This window comes from Rhinoraja longicauda, chromosome 24, assembly GCF_053455715.1.
Source record: "Rhinoraja longicauda isolate Sanriku21f chromosome 24, sRhiLon1.1, whole genome shotgun sequence".
Taxonomy (NCBI): Eukaryota; Metazoa; Chordata; class Chondrichthyes; order Rajiformes; family Arhynchobatidae; genus Rhinoraja; species Rhinoraja longicauda.
The window spans coordinates 31202842-31221135 of NC_135976.1; the positions used below are offsets into that span (position 1 = coordinate 31202842).

Consider the following 18294-nt stretch of genomic DNA (forward strand, 5'->3'; position numbering starts at 1 on the left):
GGTCAAAGTGCTTAACCAGTGCTGCTGTTTGCAGGTTCCCTATCAGGAACAGTACCAGGACGCCCTGCATCATTACAAGGTCAACGGACTGGAGATTGATGTGAGTTCCATCAATGTTATCGCCTGTTTGTTTAAGAGCTTATTTGCACGTCGCTGCAAGCCAAAGCCCTCTCTCTGGGATAACGTAATCCGTGGGATTTCAGTGTGTGCAGGAACGAACTACAGACACCAGTTCACGCCGAAGGTAGGCACAAAATGCTGGAGTAACGCAGCGGGAGACACAGATCAGCCGTGATCGAATGGCCGAGTAGACTTGATGGACCGAATGGCCTAATTCTACTCCTAGTGAGACCGCACCTGGAGTACTGTGTGCAGTTTTGGTCTCCAAATTTGAGGAAGGATATTCTTGCTATTGAGGGCGTGCAGCGTAGGTTTACTAGGTTAATTCCTGGAATGGCGGGACTGTCATATGTTGAAAGACTGGAGCGACTAGGCTTGTGTACACTGGAATTTAGAAGGATGAGAGGAGATCTTATCGAAACGTATAAGATTATTAAGGGGTTGGACACGTTAGAGGCAGGAAACATGTTCCCAATGTTGGGGGAGTCCAGAACAAGGGGCCACAGTTTAAGAATAAGGGGTCGGCCATTTAGAACGGAGATGAGGAAAAACTTTTTCAGTCAGAGAGTTGTGAATCTGTGGAATTCTCTGCCTCAGAAGGCAGTGGAGGCCAATTCTCTGAATGCATTCAAGAGAGAGCTGGATAGAGCTCTTAAGGATAGCGGAGTCAGGGGGTATGGGGAGAAGGCAGGAACGGGGTACTGATTGAGAATGATCAGCCATGATCACACTGAATGGCCGAATGGCCTACTCCTGCACCTGTTGTCTATTGTCTATTCCTCATGGCAACCTCCAAGGAAGGAACTGTGGTTGCTGATTTACACCGAAGATAGTTACTCAGCGGGGCAGGCAGCATCTCTGGAGAGAAGGGATGGGTGACGTCTCGGGTCGAGACCCTTCTTCAGACTCAGATGTCAATCCCGGTTTCGATGGGAGGAAGGGAGGCTGCAGCTAATTCATTGACGCGAAACAGAGGAATAAACAATTTGGAGAGCATAAACAATTTGTCCTTGATTTAATTAAGAAGTCCATTCGGCCCTCATGTCCACTCTACCATTTGTAGTGATCACGATCTTGACCACTTTCCAGTCAAAAACCCAGAATCTCCATTGATCTCAATGGCTGAGCATCTACAGCTCGTTGGAGTAGTTCGTAAGTGATAGGAGCAGAATTAGGCCATTCAGCCCATCGAGTCTACTCTGCCATTCAATCATGGCTGATCTATCTTTCCCTCTCGACCCCATAACCCCTGACACCCGAAACTAATCAGGAATCTGCCAATCTTTGCCTTAAAAATACCCAATGACTTGGCCTCCAATGCCGTTTATGGCAATGAATCCCACAGATTCACCGCCCTCTGGCAAAATAAATTCCTCCCCATCTCTTTTGAAAGGCACATCCATTTATTCTGAGGCTATGGCGTCAGGAGTCCCTCCCACTAGTGGAAACATCCTCTCCACAACCACTCTCCCCAGGCCTTTCACTATTCGGTAAGTTCCAATGAGGTCCCCTCCAATCCTTCTAAACTCCCAACGAGTCGAGGCCTGGTGCCGTCAAACGCTCGTTATATGTTAACCTGATCATTCATCTCCGGGATCATTCTCGGGAACCTCCTCTGGACCCTCTCCAACGTCAGGGCGGCACATCCTTCCTCAGATATGGGGGTCCAAAAGTAGCAGGTCCCAATGGTTCCCCACCCTCTTACGGGAGCAGGTTCTCCTCTGCTCTGTCCTAAATGGCTGCCCCTTCGTCCTGACTCACTTTCCCTCCATCCATTTCACGTTCCTACGTTCAATTTCCCCGTGCGCTCAGTCCGCCAGGGCCTTCTCGATCTCACGGTTGCCAAACACTTTATCTCCCCCTCCCATTCCCACACTGATCTTTCTGTCCTGGGCCTCCTCCGTTGTCAGAGTGAGGCCCAGCGCAAATTGGAGGAACAGCAGCTCATATTTCACTTGGGCAGCTTACACCCCAGCGGTGTGAACATTGACTTCTCTAACTTCAGAGAGCCCTTGCTTTCCCCCTCTCTCTCCGTCCCTGCCCGGCCCTAGTCTGCGTACTAGTTTCACTGTCGTCCTGCTGAGTTTCACTCCTTGGTTTCACTTGTTATCACCTTCCCCATAGCCAACAATGAACCATTGTGGGCTCCACCGTTCCTTGACCATCGTTGCTGGCTTTGATTTGTCCTTTTGCATTCCTTTCGTTCATTTGTTCTCTGGACCTCTTCATATCTCCAGTTTCCCCTCTCCCCTGACTCTGAGTCTGAAGAAGGGTCTCGACCCGAAACGTCACCTATTACTTTTCTCCAGAGATGCTGCCTGACCCGCTGAGATACTCCAGCATTTTGTGCTTACCTAGAGTCTAACCTAACTCCGAGACCTCTGCCTTTGGGTCTCGGACAAGTGAACCAAGTCGAATAGTGAAAGCCTTGGATAGAGTGGATGTGGAGAGGATGTTTCCACTAGTGGGAGAATCGAGGACTAGAGGTCATAGTCTCAGAATTAAAGGACGTTCCTTTAGGAAGGAGATGAGGAGGAATTTCTTTAGTCAGAGGGTGGTGAATCTGTGGAATTCTTTGCCACAGAAGGCTAAGTCAGTGGATATTTGTAAGGCAGAGATAGTTAGATTCTTGATTAGTACGGGTGTCAGGGGTTAGATAGAGCTCTTAATGACAGCGGAGTCAGGGGGTATGGGGAGAGGGCAGGAACGGGGCACTGATTGTGAATGATCAGCCATGATCACATTGAATGACGGTGCTAGCTTGAAGGGCCGAATGGCCGACTCCTGCACCTATTGTCTATTGTCTATTGTCTATTATGGGGAGAAGGCATGAGAATGGGGTTAGGAGTGGGAGATAGATCAGCCATGATTGAATGGCAGAGTGGACTTGATGGGCCGAATGGCCTAATTCTGCTCCTATCACGTCTGACCTTATGAAGCCTGGCTCTGGCCAGGGACATATTCTGTTGAAACATTGTGTTGTTAGTTTGGGTCAGCCTGACTCGTAACATTGCTGAGGCCAGAACGCTTTGCTGAAGACGTGTTCTTTGCCTTCGGTCAATATTTGCCTATTTGTTTAAGCCCTCAAACAGACCAACTTGCTGCATTAGTGGCTCGGCTTTGGTTTTGGGACTTGTCCGCGTCTGGTTTGTTGGCTGGGCCACCCAGACCCAAGCGGACACCTCACCTGGAAGTGTCTTCCTCCCCTGGAACCACCACGTGGAAACTGCAAGGAACTGCAGATGCTGGGTTACATTTAATAGGTGCGAAGAAGGGTCGCAATGCAAAACCTACCCACCCACCCATGTCCTCCAGAGATGCTGGAGAATGACACAACTTTGCGAACGGTGGAACCGAACTGGTTAACCGACTATTAGTGGGGGAAGGGGGATGATGGGCAGGGGTGCCGACTATCTCACCCCCAAATACGGGACAAGGTGACGTCACCGCCCCGCGCCCCCACGTGACCTCACCCAGCCAGCGGCCACGTGCTCCCGCTCCACCAACGGCGGCCACCCGGGCCGGGAGGCGGGTTGCTATGCAACCTCCATTAGGTTGCACCCGGGCCTAGACTGTCCGGTGCCAGAATATCGGAAACCTAGAGTGTCGGGACCTAAGATGTCAGGGCCTACAGTGTCTGGGCCTACAGCGTCCTGGCCTACAGGGTCGGGGCCTACAGCGTCCGGGCTTACAGTGTCCGGGCCTACAGTGTCCGGGCCTACAGTGTCCGGGCCTACAGTGTCGGGGCTTACAGTGTCCGGGCCTACAGCGTCTGGGCCTACAGTGTGTGGGCCTACAGCGTCCGGGCCTACAGTGCACCCCAGGCCTAATACGGGACAAGGGCGGTCCCGTACGGGACAAACCAATTTAGCCTAAAATACAGGATGTCCCGGCTAATAGGGGACAGTTGACAACCCTATGGATAGGGGGGTGGGGGGGTGTGAAGGGGGGTGGCGGAGGAGGAAAGTGTTTGTAGTAGTTACCTAGATTATTGAGAATTCAACGTTCATACCACTGGGTCGTGAGCTACATCAAGCAAAATATGAGGTGCTGTTCCTCCAATGTGCCTTTGTCCTCTCTCTGGTATTGGAGGAGGCCCAGGACAGAAAGGACAGATCTCCTCTTGCCTCCAGTTCCCTCCTCTCCCCTTCCTTACCCTCCACCACAATCAGTCTGAAGTGGGGGGCCGAACCGAAACATCACCTATTCACAGATGGTCACAAAACGCCGGAGTAACTCTGCGGGTCAGGCAGCATCTGTGGAGAAAAGTAGTGGGTGGCGTTTCTGCTCGAGACCCTCCTTCGGACTCAAGACTAAAAACCTGTTCTCATTTCGCACCTTGAGTAAGATGTTGTTGGGGATGCTGCCCGACTCTCTGAGATGTAGAGTGTAAATGGCGGCGTGCTTGGGGCAGGGGGCACTTCCAGTGGGAGCCTCTGTCTCATCACGACCAAACCATCGGCATCTGAGAATGACCTCCGCTGTTCTTCTTTGTTTTGGAAACAGAAGTTGCTGGGTCGATTTTGCGAGCAGACCAAGAACCAGCGGGAACAGGAGCGATGGGCCTTCCAGCTGCGGAAGGAGAAGGTAGGAGGATTGTCCACTCCATTACTCGGGCTCGGCATCAGGGCCCAGTTGTGGACTCTAGGTTTTGCTTTAGACTTTAGATTCTACTTTAGCCGGTGCCGGTCGCGGTGGGCCGAAGGGCCTGTCTCCGCCCCGTGTCTCTCAACAGCGCGGCACGGTGGCGCAGCGGTAGAGTTGCTGCCTTACAGCGAATGCAGCGCCGGAGACTCAGGTTCGATCCTGACCACGGGCGCCGTCTGTACGGAGTTTGCACGTTCTGCCCGTGACCTGCGTGGGTTTTCTCCGAGTTCTTCGGTTTCCTCCCACACTCCAAAGACGTGCAGGTATGTAGGTTAATTGGCTGGGCAAATGTAAAAATTGACCCTAGTGTGTGTAGGATAGTGTTAGTGTGCGGGGATCGCTGGGTGGTGCGGACCCGGTGGGCCGAAGGGCCTGTTTCCGCGCTGTATCTCTAAATCTGAATCTAAAATCTAAAAAATAAACTAAACTTTAGAGACACAGCGCGGAAACAGGCCCTTCGGCCCACCGAGTCCTCACCGACCAGCGATCCCTGCACACTAACACTATCCTACACACACTCGGGACACTCTACATTTTTACCAAGCCAATCAACCTACAAACCTGTACGTCTTTGGAGTGTGGGAGGAAACCGGAGATCCCGGATAAAACCCACGTGGAGAACGTACAAACTCCGCACAGAGAAGTGCCCGCAGTCGGGATCGAACCCGGGTCTCCGGCGCTGTAAGGCAGCAACTCTACCGCTGCGCCACCGTGCCGCCCAATCCCCCCCCTTCTGTCTTGGCCATTTCTCATGTTCTTTGTTGCCGCTCTGGTGAATTTTCCTTCTTACGTCCTCCAGGAATCCCTGGAGAGTGCCTTGGAAACCACCCATCGGGAGATGGCAATGTACCGGAACCAACCCAGCTACACCGAGCAACTCGTGCAGAAGAAGGAGTCGTTGCAGAATCAGTTGGTCAACATCCGCGGGGAGCTCTCACAGGCCACCACGGTACGGGTGCGATGTGGGCCTGAGGTGGCTTCAGTTTGGCTTCAGTTTATAGACAATAGACAATAGGTGCAGGAGGAGGCCATTCGGCCCTTCGAGCCAGCACCGCCATTCAATGTGATCATGGCTGATCATTCTCAATCAGTACCCCGTTCCTGCCTTCTCCCCATACCCCCTGACTCCGCTATCCTTAAGAGCTCTATCTAGCTCTCTCTTGAATGCATTCAGAGAATTGGCCTCCACTGCCTTCTGAGGCAGAGAATTCCACAGATTCACAACTCTCTGACTGAAAAAGTTTTTCCTCATCTCCGTTCTAAATGGCCTACCCCTTATTCTCAAACTGTGGCCCCTGGTTCTGGACTCCCCCAACATTGGGAACATGTTTCCTGCCTCTAACGTGTCCAACCCCTTAATAATCTTATACGTTTCGATAAGATCCCCTCTCATCCTTCTAAATTCCAGTGTTTCCAAGCCTAGTCGCTCCAGTCTTTCAACATACGACAGTCCCGCCATTCCGGGAATTAACCTAGTAAACCTACGCTGCATGCCCTCAATAGCAAGAATGTCCTTCCTCAAATTTGGAGACCAAAACTGCACACAGTACTCCAGGTGCGGTCTCACTAGGGCCCTGTGCAACTGCAGAAGGACCTCTGCACCTCTGAAGTTTAGACACACACATTGTGGAAACAGTCCCTTCGGCTCACCGAGTCCGCACCGACCAGCGATCCTCGCACAATAACACCATCCCAACACACACCCTAGAAAACAAGCTTACATTTCTACCGTGGCAAATAACCTTCAAACCCGCACGTCTTTGGAGCGTGTGATTGAACCGAAGATCTCGGAGAGCAAAACCCAAGCAGGTCACGGGGAGAACGTACAAACTCCGCACAGACAAGCACCCATGGCCAGGATCGAACCCGGGTCCCTTGCACCGTACGACAGTAGTTCAACCGCCTCGCCCTGACCAGATTCATCTTATTGTGTTAAAATCTGCACACGTGCACACCCAGTCAAAAGGTGATAGAGCCACACAACATGGACACAGGCCCATTGGCTCAAGTCACCCATGGCGCTGTGAGGCAGCGAATCTACCGCTGCACCACCGGGTCGACAGTCCTATTTTAAACTTCTCAACCCCTTCTCTTTTATCCACATAGAAATGTTCCAGTCCGACAATTATTCACATTAAATCTCAGGATCGCACCCGGGGTCTCTGGCGCTGTAAGGCAGCAACTCTACCAGCTGCGCCACCGTGCCACCCGCACACTGCGGACCGATCCATTGTAACCACATAGAATCTTTCCGCTGACTGGTCAGGGCGCAATAAGATGATTTTCACAGTACCTCGGTACACCTGACAGTAAACTAAACTGAACTAAATCGGATATAGCTGCTTCTATGATCCCGTTCTTTAGCAATTGTGCTATCTGCAGAGATACAAGTAACGGCAATCTACAGTCAGAGGGTGGTGATAGTTTAGTTTAGTTTAGTTTAGAGATAAAGCGCGGAAACAGGCCCTTTGGCCCACCGAGTCCGCACCGACCAGCGATCCCCGCACACTAACACTATCCTACACACTAGGGACAATTGACACAAGGTCACGGGGAGAACGTACAAACTCCGTACAGACAGCACCTGTAGTCGGGATCGAACCCGGGTCTCCGGCGCTGCAAGCGCTGTAAGGCAGTAACTCTACCGCTGCACCACCGTGCCGCGCTGTGGAATTCATTGCCACAGAAGGCTTTGAAGGCCAATTTGATGAATATTTTTAAGGCAAAGATTGATAGATTCTTGATTAGCACGGGTGTCAGGGTTTATGGGGAGAAGGCAGGAGAATGGGGTTGGGAGGGAGACATAGATCAGCCATGATTGAATGGCAGAGTAGACTTGATGGGCCGAATGGCCTAATTTTTTCCTATCACTTACAATCTTATGGAAGCTTCACATGACAAGAGTCAGCTGTGGTTCTATCCATTACTTGCCTTCAATAAATTAGATTGTGGATGTAAGGCCAATCACTAACGTACAAAAAGGCACATTTGATTCTTTGTTGAGCATTCTTTAGGCACGAAGCGTTTGGAAGACATGTATTGACTCGTGTTCTGGTCCTACTTTGCACGTTACACTTGTTTTAGGCCTTTGCAAACACAAAAATGGAGTGCGATGCCCTCAAAATGGAGTTGTCCATCATCCACAATGACTTGTGGGAGCAGCTCAACAGTCCCGCGGGAATGCAGGTAACACTGCCATCCAATCATCATCTCACGCTGCCATCCAATCATCAATGCACACTCATCAGCGGTCACCCACACTGAGGAGTTCATCCCGGAGGGAGGTTAAACCAATAGTCTTCTCATCCGAAGGTAGACACAGAGCGCTGGAGCAACTCAGCGGGTCAGGCAGAATCTCTGGAGAAAAAGGGGATGTGTGACGTTTCGGGCGGGGACCCTTCTTCAGACAACATATACACAACGTCACCTTGTCCAGTCCGAAGAAGGGTCCCGACCCGAAACCCGGTCACCCGTTCGTTCCCCTTCTTCTCCAGAGACGCCGCCTGACCCGCTGAGTTACTCCAGCGCTCTGTGTCCTTTCATGCAACTTGCGATCTTCAGTTATTTACAAATTGCAGGAGTAACTCAGCGGGGGGGGGGGGGGGGGGGTCAGGCAGAGTCTCTGGAGAAACAAAGGAACAGGTGACGTTTCGTGTCGGGACCCTTCTGCGGTCTGAAACAACGTCACCCAGTCCTTTACCTCCAGAGACACTGCCTGAAACGCTGAGTTACTCCAGCACTCTGCGTCCATCTTTGGTACAAATCTTCGGCATCTGTAGTTGCTTCCTAGGCGATCTTTTCACCCCATTCCCTACCTCATGAATCAACGTGTCCTAACCATCCCATCACAGCGGAAAGTGATTTTGTCTGTTGCTGTCTAACGGAGAATAATAGACACAAAGTGCCGGGGACCTTCAGCACTTCTGTTTGACCTCCCTCTCTGGAGAACATGGACGGGCGACGATTTGGATCAGGACCCGAGGAAGTGTCCCAACCCAACGCTTCACCCACCCATGTTCTCCCCAGATGCCGCCTGGCCCCTCTATCCTGAGTTACTCCAGCGCTTTGTGTCTTTTCATTCTCGAGCAAACCGCCATCTCCAGTTCCTCGTGTCCGCCGCATAAGCTAATGGAGGTCTTCGTGTGAAAACTGACTGCGTAACGAGGGTCTCGGTGTTGCTTCCCCAGGTGGAGCTGGGGTACAAGAACATCCAGAAGGAACTGTGGAAGATCCAGGACGTGATGGAAGGCCTGAGGAAGAACTATCCGGAACCGGTCACGGCCGAGACTCTCAAACAGAACGGTACGCCATCTTAATAGACAAAACCACATAACATTCCAGAGGGGTTGGACAGGCTGGATGCAGGAAGGATGTTCAGAACCAGGAAGTCACAGTTTAAGGGAACGGGAACGTCTAACCCCTTAATAATCTTATGCGTTTACAGTCTTTCCGCTGACTGGAGAGCAAGCAACAAAAAATGCTTTTCACCCGTGACAATAAACTGGCCTGAATTACAGTAAGCTAAAGGTAGACACAAAATGCCGGAGTAACTCAGCGGGACAGGTAGTATCTCTGGAGGGAAGGAATGGGTGACGTCTCGGATCGAGACCCTAACTCAGACCCCTTCTCGACCCTGAAACGTCACCGATTCCTTCTCTCTGCCTGTCCCGCTGAGTTACTCCAGCTTTTTGGGTCTTACCTCCGGTTAATGATGGTGGCAATTTTTTCCTGGTGTTTTTGGTAACATTCAACTTACGGTTTCTCCGCAGTGCCAAACGCCCAGGCGGGCACCTACAGCACCAACAGCCCAGCCAGCCCCCTGAGCTCCAACAGCATCACCAGTCCCCTGAGCCCCTTCTCACCTGTCTCCGAATCGCAGGTGTCGGCCCAGCAGCCGGTCAACGAGGTAAGCCGAGGCTCGGGAGTCGCCAACTGTCCCGGGATTAGCCGGGACATCCAGTATTTTGGGCCGCCCTTGTCCCGTGTTAGTAGGGTTGCCAACTTCCTCGCTCCCGAATATGGGACAGAGGGTGATGTCGCCGCCCCCGCGCGACCTCACCCAGCCAGCGGGCCACGTGCTCCCGCTCCACCAATGGCTTCCGCCATTGGTGGAGCGGGAGCGCGTGGCCGCTGGCTGGGTGAGGGGGCGCGGTGCGGCGATGTCACCCTCTGTCCCGTATTCGGGAGTGAAGAAGTTGGCAACCCTAGCAGAGACCGAACCTCAAGGACCCACTTACAGCAATGTGGTTGAAAATGCCTGCCCGCTGATCCAGCAGACACGAATAAAATATCAGCTTCGCTCCCACCTCACTCAAATCGCCTCTCGCCCACCAGCACTCCAATCCACTTGTCGCCTTTCACCGTAAGGGTGGCGCGGCGGTAGAGTCGATGCCTCGCGGCGCCGGGTTCGATCCTGACTAGGGGTGCTTGTCCGTGCGGAGTTTGTACGTTCTCAATAGACAATAGGTGCAGGAGGAGGCCATTCGGCCCTTCGAGCCTGTACGCACCGCCATTCAATGCGATCACGGCTGATCATTCTCAATCAGTACCCCGTTCCTGCCCACTCCCCGTACCCCCCTGACTCCGCTATCCTTAAGAGCTCTATCTAGCTCTCGAATGCATTCGGAGAATTGGCCTCCACTGCCTTCTGAGGCAGAGAATTCCACAGGTTCGCAACTCTCTCCCCGTGACCTGCCTGGGTTTTATTCCGGGCGCTCCGGTTTTCCCCCCCACACAGGACAATTGGCGTGGCATCATTGTAAATTGTCCCCCAGTGTGTGCGCGTCGGACCGTGTCAGTGTGCGGGGATCGCTGGTCGGCGCGGACTCGAGGGACCGGTGGGCCCGTTTCCGCGCCATATCCCCGAAAACCGAACTAAACGAACGTTAGCCTTTTGATCAGAAATGGGAAAAGCAATCTAAATTGATGGCGCCATCTCAAGTTATATTTGGCCATTTCTTTTTGCAGCGAAAGTCCTGACTTTGAAGCTCTTATCTCTGTTGACTTGTGGCCAAGCGCGGCTGCCTAAATATTGAAATAATCTGCAGGGACGGGAGTTCAGGGACCAGTTAAAGTAAAGCTTCGGCGGTGTCCAAGAGCAGGGGCGTCCAAATCCTACCCGGACCACCTCACGGGGACAGTCCTACAGCGCGGAAACAGGCCCTTCAGCCCAACATGCCCACGCCGACCAACAGGCCCCATCTGCCTGCGTTTGGCCCTTATCCCTCTAAACCTGGCCTGTCCATGTACCTGGCTAACTGTTTCTTGAACGTTGCAATTGTCCCTGCCCCAACTACCTCCTCCGGCAGCTCGTTCCGCGCACCCACCACCCTCTGTGTGAAAAAGCTACCCCCTCAGATTCCTATTAAATCTTTCCCCCTTCACCTTAAACCAATGTCCTCTGGTCCTCGATTCACCTACTCTGGGCAAGAGACTCTGTGCATCTACCCGATCTATTCCTCTCGTGATTTTGTGCACCTCTGTAAGATCCCCCCTCGTCCTCCTGCGCTCCAGGGAATAGAATCTCAGCTGCTCAACCTCCCCCTGTAGCTCAGGCCCTCGAGTCCTGGCAAAGTCCTCGTAAATCTTCTCTGCTCTCCATTTTGCACCTCTCCTTGAACGGACTCGATCCCATTGAGGGGATCTTGCGAGAAAGAATAGTTCCACATCTGCAAAAGTACTACAGCTAACCCAGGAAGCTCATCCTTTCTCCATTTTCTAGCTCAAGTTAGGGATGGATCCATGCCACCACCCTACCTACACCCAACCCTCACCAACATAGGGCCACATGAGTGCATGGATTATTCACATAACTGGTTTATATATAAACTGGGAGGCAGGGGGGCACAGCGGCAGTGTTGCTGCCTTGCAGCGCCAGAGACCCGGGTTCGATTCGGACTATAAGCACGTGCTCCCCGTGACCTGCGTGGGTTTTCTCCGGGTGCTCCGGTTTCCTCCCGCACTCCAAAGACGTGCAGGTTTCAGGCGAATTGGCTTAGTGTCACTGTAAATTGTCCCTTGTGTGTGTTACGGACAGTGTTAGTGTGCGGGGAGGGATCGCCGGTCGGCACGGACTCGGTGGGCCGAAGGGCCTGTTTCCGCACTGCGTCTCTAAACTTAAACTGAACTTAAACTCTCCAACTCCCAATGCAGGTCAGATTTTTGCTCCATTGAGTTCTCAGTGAGTTTTGGCATTGAGTTTTGCCGTGAGTTCTCAGTTTTCTCCCCTTCTTTGCGAAGGGAGGGAAAGCCCTTCTTTTTCCACCTGTAACTCGGCCTATCACCAACAGTAGGAGACGGGAGAAAGTGGAAGATAAAACGGTCACAACGGAAATCTCACCTTGTTAAAGAGGACACAAATCAAGGAGAAAGAAATTCCTGAAGTAACTGCAGACGCTGGTTTGCCAAAAAAGACACAAAGTGCTGGAGGAACTCAGAGAACATGTACAGGCGACGTTTTGGATCGAGACCCTTTTTCAGTCTGAAAATTCAGAGAAAGGTCTCAAACCTGAAACGTCACCTATCCATGTTCTCCAGAAATTGCGCCTAATCCGCTTAGTTGCTTCAGCACTTGGTGTCTCTTTTGGTTCACCGGCATCTGCAGTTCCTTGTGGAAACAGGCCCTTCGGCCCAACTTGCCCGCACCAGCCAACATGTCCCAGCTACACTAGTCCCATCTGCCTGCGCTTGACCCATATCCCTCCAAACCTGTCCTATCCATGTACCTGTCTAACTGTTTCTTAAACGATGGGATAGCCCCAGCCTCAACTACCTCCTCCGGCAGCTCATTCCGTATACCCACCAGCCTCTGTGCGAAAAAGTTACCCCTCAGATTCCTATGAAATCTTTTCACCTTCACCTTAAACTCATGTCCTCTGGTCTCTCGATTCCTCCACCCTGGGCAAGATGCTCTGTGTCACTCCTTTTGCTCCCGGGGTCTTTTAATGTTGGGTCTGATAGAATTTTTGCTTGTTATTTCTCTTGAGTTTCTGGCCGTTGTCTTTGCTTCAGTTCTGCTACATTTTACACTAAACAGATGGGGGAACCTGATAAGATTCAGGGGAGCAGTCTAGCCTCTTATCGTCAAATGTCCCAGATAGCAGGGTATCTCATAGAAACATAGAGGATAGGTGCAGCAGCAGGCCGTTCGGCCCTTCGAGCCAGCACCTCCATTCAATACGATCATGGCTGATCATCCAGAATCAGTACCCCGTTCCTGCCTTCTCCCCATATCCCTTGATTCTGTTAGCCCTCAGAGCTCTGTCTAACTCTCTCTTGAATACAATAGACAATAGACAATAGGTGCAGGAGTAGGCCATTCGGCCCTTCGAGCCAGCACCACCATTCAATGTGATCATGGCTGATCATTCTCAATCAGTACCCTGCCTTCTCCCCATACCCCAATACATCCAGTGATTTGGCCTCCACTGCCTTCGGTGGCAGAGAATCCCACAGATTCACAACTCTGTGGGTGAAAAGGTTTTTCCTCATCTGACTATCCCTGTTGGCGAGCAGATATTGAGGAATGAATTGAGACCTAGAGGCTTGGCCCTGGGTAGGCCACACTAAACTGGTGCTGTACCAGTTTACTCAAGCTCCATTGGAATCAACGGATCCAATTTTTAGAAGCATGTTAGATAGTCTAGCATGGGCAGGACCCACACATGGGCAGGACCCACATGGTAGGGCTCTGGGGAGTGTTGTAGAACAGAAGGATCTAGGAGTGCAGGTGCATGGTTCCTTGAAGGTCGAGTTGCAGGTGGTCAAAAAGGCTTTTGGCACATCGGCCTTCATCAGTCAGAGTACTGAGCATAGAAGTTGGGAGGTCCTGTTGCAGTTGTATAAGACGTTGGTGAGGCCGCATTTAGAGCATGGTGTTCAGTCCTGGGCGCCATGCCATGGGAAAGATGTTGTCAAGCTGGAAAGGGTACAGAGAAGATTCACGAGGATGTTGCCAGGACTCGAGGGCCTGAGCTAATCGAGGGGTAATCTTATAGAGGTGTATAAAATCATGAGAGGAATAGATTGGGTAGGAGCACAGAGTCTGGGGGAATCGAGAACCAGAGCACATAGGTTCAAGGTGAAGGGGAAAAGATTTAATAGGAATCTGAGGGGTAACTTTTTCACACAAAGAGTGGTGGGTGTATGGAACAAGCAGCCCGAGGAGGTAGTTGAGACAGGGACTATCCCAACATTTAAGAAACAATTAGACATGTATATGGTACATGAGACAGGTTAGGAGGAATATGAACCAAACGCAGGCGGGTGGGACTAGTGTAGATGGGACACGTTGGTTGGTGTGGGCCTGTTCCCACACTGTATGACTCTATGACTATGACTCTAGTGGGACAGTCTGGAACCAGAGGCCATAGCCTCCAAATAAAAGGATGTCATTTTAGAATGGAGGGGGGAGGATTTTCTTCAATCAGAGGGTGGTGAAACTGTGGAATTCATTGCCGCAGAAGTCTGTGGAGGATAAGGTGGAGATAGATGGATAGATTCTTGATTACTGCGGGCGTCAGGGGTCGCGGGGAGAAGGCAGGAGCATGGGGTTGGGAGGGGGAGATAGATCAGCCATGATTGAATGGCGGAGTAGACTCGATGGGCTGAATGGCCTCATTCTCCTCCTATCTCTGAAAGTCAGACCTTATGGCTAGCAGTCTAATAAAGTGCACCAGTTCCCACTAAACCAATTAACCACCGGTTAGTTGACGAAAGGTTCTTCAGGTAATGTGTAGGAAAGAACTGCAGTCTGAAGAAGGGTCTCGACCCGAAACCTCACCCATTCCTTCTCTCCTGAGATGCTGCCTGACCCGCTGAGTTACTCCAGCATTTTTGTCATACCTTCAATTTGTACCAGTATATCTGCGGTTATTTTCCTAAAGAGCCACAGATGCTGGTTTAGACACAAAAGGGCCCAGACCCGAAACGTCACCCATTCCCTCTCTCCAGAGATGCTGCCTGTCCCAGCTGAGTCACTCCAGCGTTTTGTGTTCTTCAGGTAATGGCCCATCTTCAAGTCTGTAGGCCGAAGCCTCGTGTCAAGTGGGGGGAGGTGGGGGGGGGGGGGGGGGGGGAGGGGAGATGATGGGGGGGCGGCCCTCCCAAACACTAACCTCCTCCTCTTCGCTCGCTCACAGTCTCGCCAGCTCCGCGGTTTCTCTTTACGCTCTGTGCTCACTCTTTGCCTCAGGAGACGCGGCCGCCTCGACCTCCCCTGCCTCAGTCCTACCTCCATCAGGGCCCGCTGCCCGCCGTCCCTCCTCTGCCCGCCGAGAGCAGCCTCTGGGCCTATTCCATCGAGGACTCCTGGGAGCAGGCGGACAGAGGGAAGACCAGCGCGGACTCCAGGAGAAGTGACAGAGCTACGGCAGTAAGCGGCAGGCCGGCCCCACCTGTCTTCATCACTCCCCAGTCTTGTGGTCCCCCCACCCCCCCCCCCCCCCCCCCCCACCACCCCCCACATCTGTGTCACCCCTGCTCATGGTTGCGAGGCATGAAATAAGTCGTAGGGAGCCGCCGACGATCCACCCTGAATTCGAGCTCCGTCCGAGGTCAAAATGGAGACGCCATTTCATGCCCAACTCCATCCTGAAGTGCAGGGGAAAAAAAGCGAAGGTAGACACAAAATGCTGGAGTAACTCAGCGGGTCAGGCAGCATCTCTGGAGAGAAGGAATGGGTGACGTTTCGGGTCGAGACCCTTCTTCAGACTGAACGTCACCCATTCCTTCTCTCCAGAGATGCTGCCTGACCCGCTGAGTTACTCCAGCGTTTTGTGTCTACCTTTGAAACTATACATGATTACAATTGAGCCGTCCACAGTGTACAGAGATATGATAATGTGAATAATGTTTAGATAACGTCCAGTAAAGTTTGATTCAAGATAGTCCCAGGGACTCCGTTGAGGTAGAGGGGAGGTCAGGACCGCTCTCCTGGGATGGTTCAATTGCCTGATAACAGCCGGGTAGAAACTGTCCCTGAATCTGGAGGTGTGCGATGTCACACTTCTGTACCTCTTGCCCGATGGGAGAGGGGAGGAGAGGGAGTGGCCAGAAGTGAGACTGGTCCTTGGTTATGTTGCTGGCCTTGCCAAGGCAGGGGAACTGCAGATGGAGGATCGGTTTAGTTTATTGTCACGTGTACCGAGGTACAGTGAAAAGCTTTTGTTGCGTGCTAACCAGCCAGTGGAAAGACTGGACGTGATTACAATTGAACCATCGACAGTGTACAGATACAGGAGAAGGGGAAGACGAGGTCCAATTACTAATGATTTAGCATGGTGCTGCAGCTGGCCGAGCCACTGCCTCACAGCACCAGAGACTCCGGTTCGATCCTGACCTCGGGTGCCGTTTGTCTGGAGTTTGCACGTTCTCCCCGTGACCGCGTGGGTTTCCTCCGGTTTCCTCCCAAGCTGTGCAGGTTTGTAGGCTAAAGAAGAAAATAACTGCAGATGCTGGTACAAATCGAAGGTATTTATTTCACAAAATGCTGGAGTAACTCAGCGGGTCAGGCAGCATCTCGGGAGAGAAGGAATGGGTGACGTTTCAGGTCGAGACCCTTCCTCCTCACATTTCTTGAGGAAGGGTCCTGAGGAAGGGTCTCGACCCGAAACGTCACCCATTCCTTCTCTCCTGAGATGCTGCCTGACCTGCTGAGTTACTCCAGCATTTTGTGAAATAAACACCTTCGACAGGTTTGTAGGTTAATCGGCCCTCTGCAAAACTGCCGCTGAGAGTGTCGGGAGTGGGTGCAAAATTGGGATAACTTCGAACAACTGTGGAGGTTGAGGGGGGCGAGGGGGAGGGCACAGGTCAATGTTTGGCACGGACTCGGTGGGCCGAAGGGCCTGTTTCCATGCTCCACATTGCATATCAATTCAATCGAAAGAACCGTGGCTCGGTTGCACAAGCTGATGGCGACCGACTGTATGAGGACAGCACTGTTGGCCAGTGGTAGAGTTGTTGCCTTACAAGATCCAGAGACAGGGGGTTCGATCCCGACGGCGGGTGCTTCGGTACGGAGTTTATACGTGACCTGCCTGGGTTTCACTCCGACCACTGATGACTTTGAGTCAGAGTAGTCTCCGTCTAAAGGGTTCTTGGCGCAAGATTTAATGGGAGATTTTACTAAAATTAATTACGATTGTGATGGGAACATGAAGTCTTTTTATAAATGTTCTTTCTTGCATCAGTAACATATTAACCTTCAGCACATCGCAGTAATGTGAGAATAATTGGGAGAGGCAGCAATAATGAACTAAAATTGGATTTTAGAGATTAAAGGTCTTTTGTTATTGAGATGTTTGGACACAGGTTTCACTTTGCTTTGGGAAAGACAACTCCTCGGGGGGGGGGGGAGAGGGGGTTATATGATATCATTCTTCAGGGTGGCGCAGCGGTAGAGTTGCTGCCTCACAGCGCCAGAGACCCGGGTTCAATCCTGACTGCCTGTACGGAGTTTGTACGTTCTCCCCCGTGACCTGCGTGGGTTTTCCCCGGGTGCTCCGGTTTCCCCCCACACTCCAAACACGTGCAGGTTTATCGTGCGGCTAGTTGGCCCGCTGTAAAATTGTCCCCGGTGTGCAGGGAGAGGAAGAGAAAGCGGGATTATGTCGATCCGGTGTGAACGGGTGTGATCGATGGTGGGCATAGACTCGGCGGGCCGAAGGGCCTGTTTCAACGCTGCGTCTTTCAATCAATCAGGGGTGTTGAAGAGGTCGAGTCGAGGACGGCGGTTTGTTGAAGGGTTGTGGGGGGAAAGATTCAGATGAAGGGGAGATAAGACAGCCATGAAATGGTGCAGGTTTTAAAATCAGATCGTTGCCAGACCCAGAGACAGTGTGGGCAGCGAACACACAGTGTTAATTGAACAGAAACTGAGGGCGGCACGATGGTGCAGCAGTAGAGCGCCAGAGACCCAGGTTCGATCCCGACTTTGTGGGGAGTCTGTACGGAGTTTGTACGTTCTCCCCGTGACCCGCGATTGTCAGTTTCCTCCCACTCTCCAAAGACGTGCAGGTTTGTAGGTTAATTGGCTTGGTATAAGTGTCAAATTGTCCCTAGTGTGTGTGTGTATAGGATAGTGTCGTATATAAGGGCGATCGCTGGGCAGCGCCGACTCGAGGGGCCTGCTGGGCAGCGCCGACTCGAGGGGCCTGTTTCAGTGCGGCATCTCCAACCTAATCTAAACTAAGAAACATGTGAATTAAAAATCTCCTTATTTCATGCCTCTAATTTTGGTGCCCACTCCAGTGTAATTGGTGTGTCCCACATACAGATCTAACACGTGACTTCATGGAAGTGGTGTCATTGTCTCTTTAAACAGAGCGGTTTGGTGTTCGGTAAGAGCAGGTTAACATAACCTGCGGTCAGGAGAGCTAAAGGCCAAGAACCACAGCGTCTGCTCTCTCTCTCTCTCTCTCTCTCTCTCTCTCTCTCTCTCTCTCTCTCTCTCTCTCTCTCTCTCTCTCTCTCTCTCTCTCTCCTTCTCTCTCTCTCCTCTCTCTCTCTCTCTCTCTCTCTCTCTCT

At 52.0% G+C, this 18294-nt stretch overlaps 1 protein-coding gene across 1 annotated transcript in view; it reads left to right on the top strand.

Moving 5' to 3' along the window:
- plekha6 (pleckstrin homology domain containing, family A member 6) overlaps positions 1 to 18294 on the top strand; it is a 131995-nt gene that overhangs the window by 98233 nt on the left and 15468 nt on the right. The window contains exons 12-18 of the mRNA XM_078420330.1: positions 35 to 100; positions 4627 to 4707; positions 5567 to 5716; positions 7852 to 7953; positions 8955 to 9069; positions 9537 to 9673; positions 14960 to 15139. Coding sequence (XP_078276456.1) covers positions 35 to 100; positions 4627 to 4707; positions 5567 to 5716; positions 7852 to 7953; positions 8955 to 9069; positions 9537 to 9673; positions 14960 to 15139 — 831 coding nt within the window. The remainder of the gene's footprint in view (positions 1 to 34; positions 101 to 4626; positions 4708 to 5566; positions 5717 to 7851; positions 7954 to 8954; positions 9070 to 9536; positions 9674 to 14959; positions 15140 to 18294) is intronic.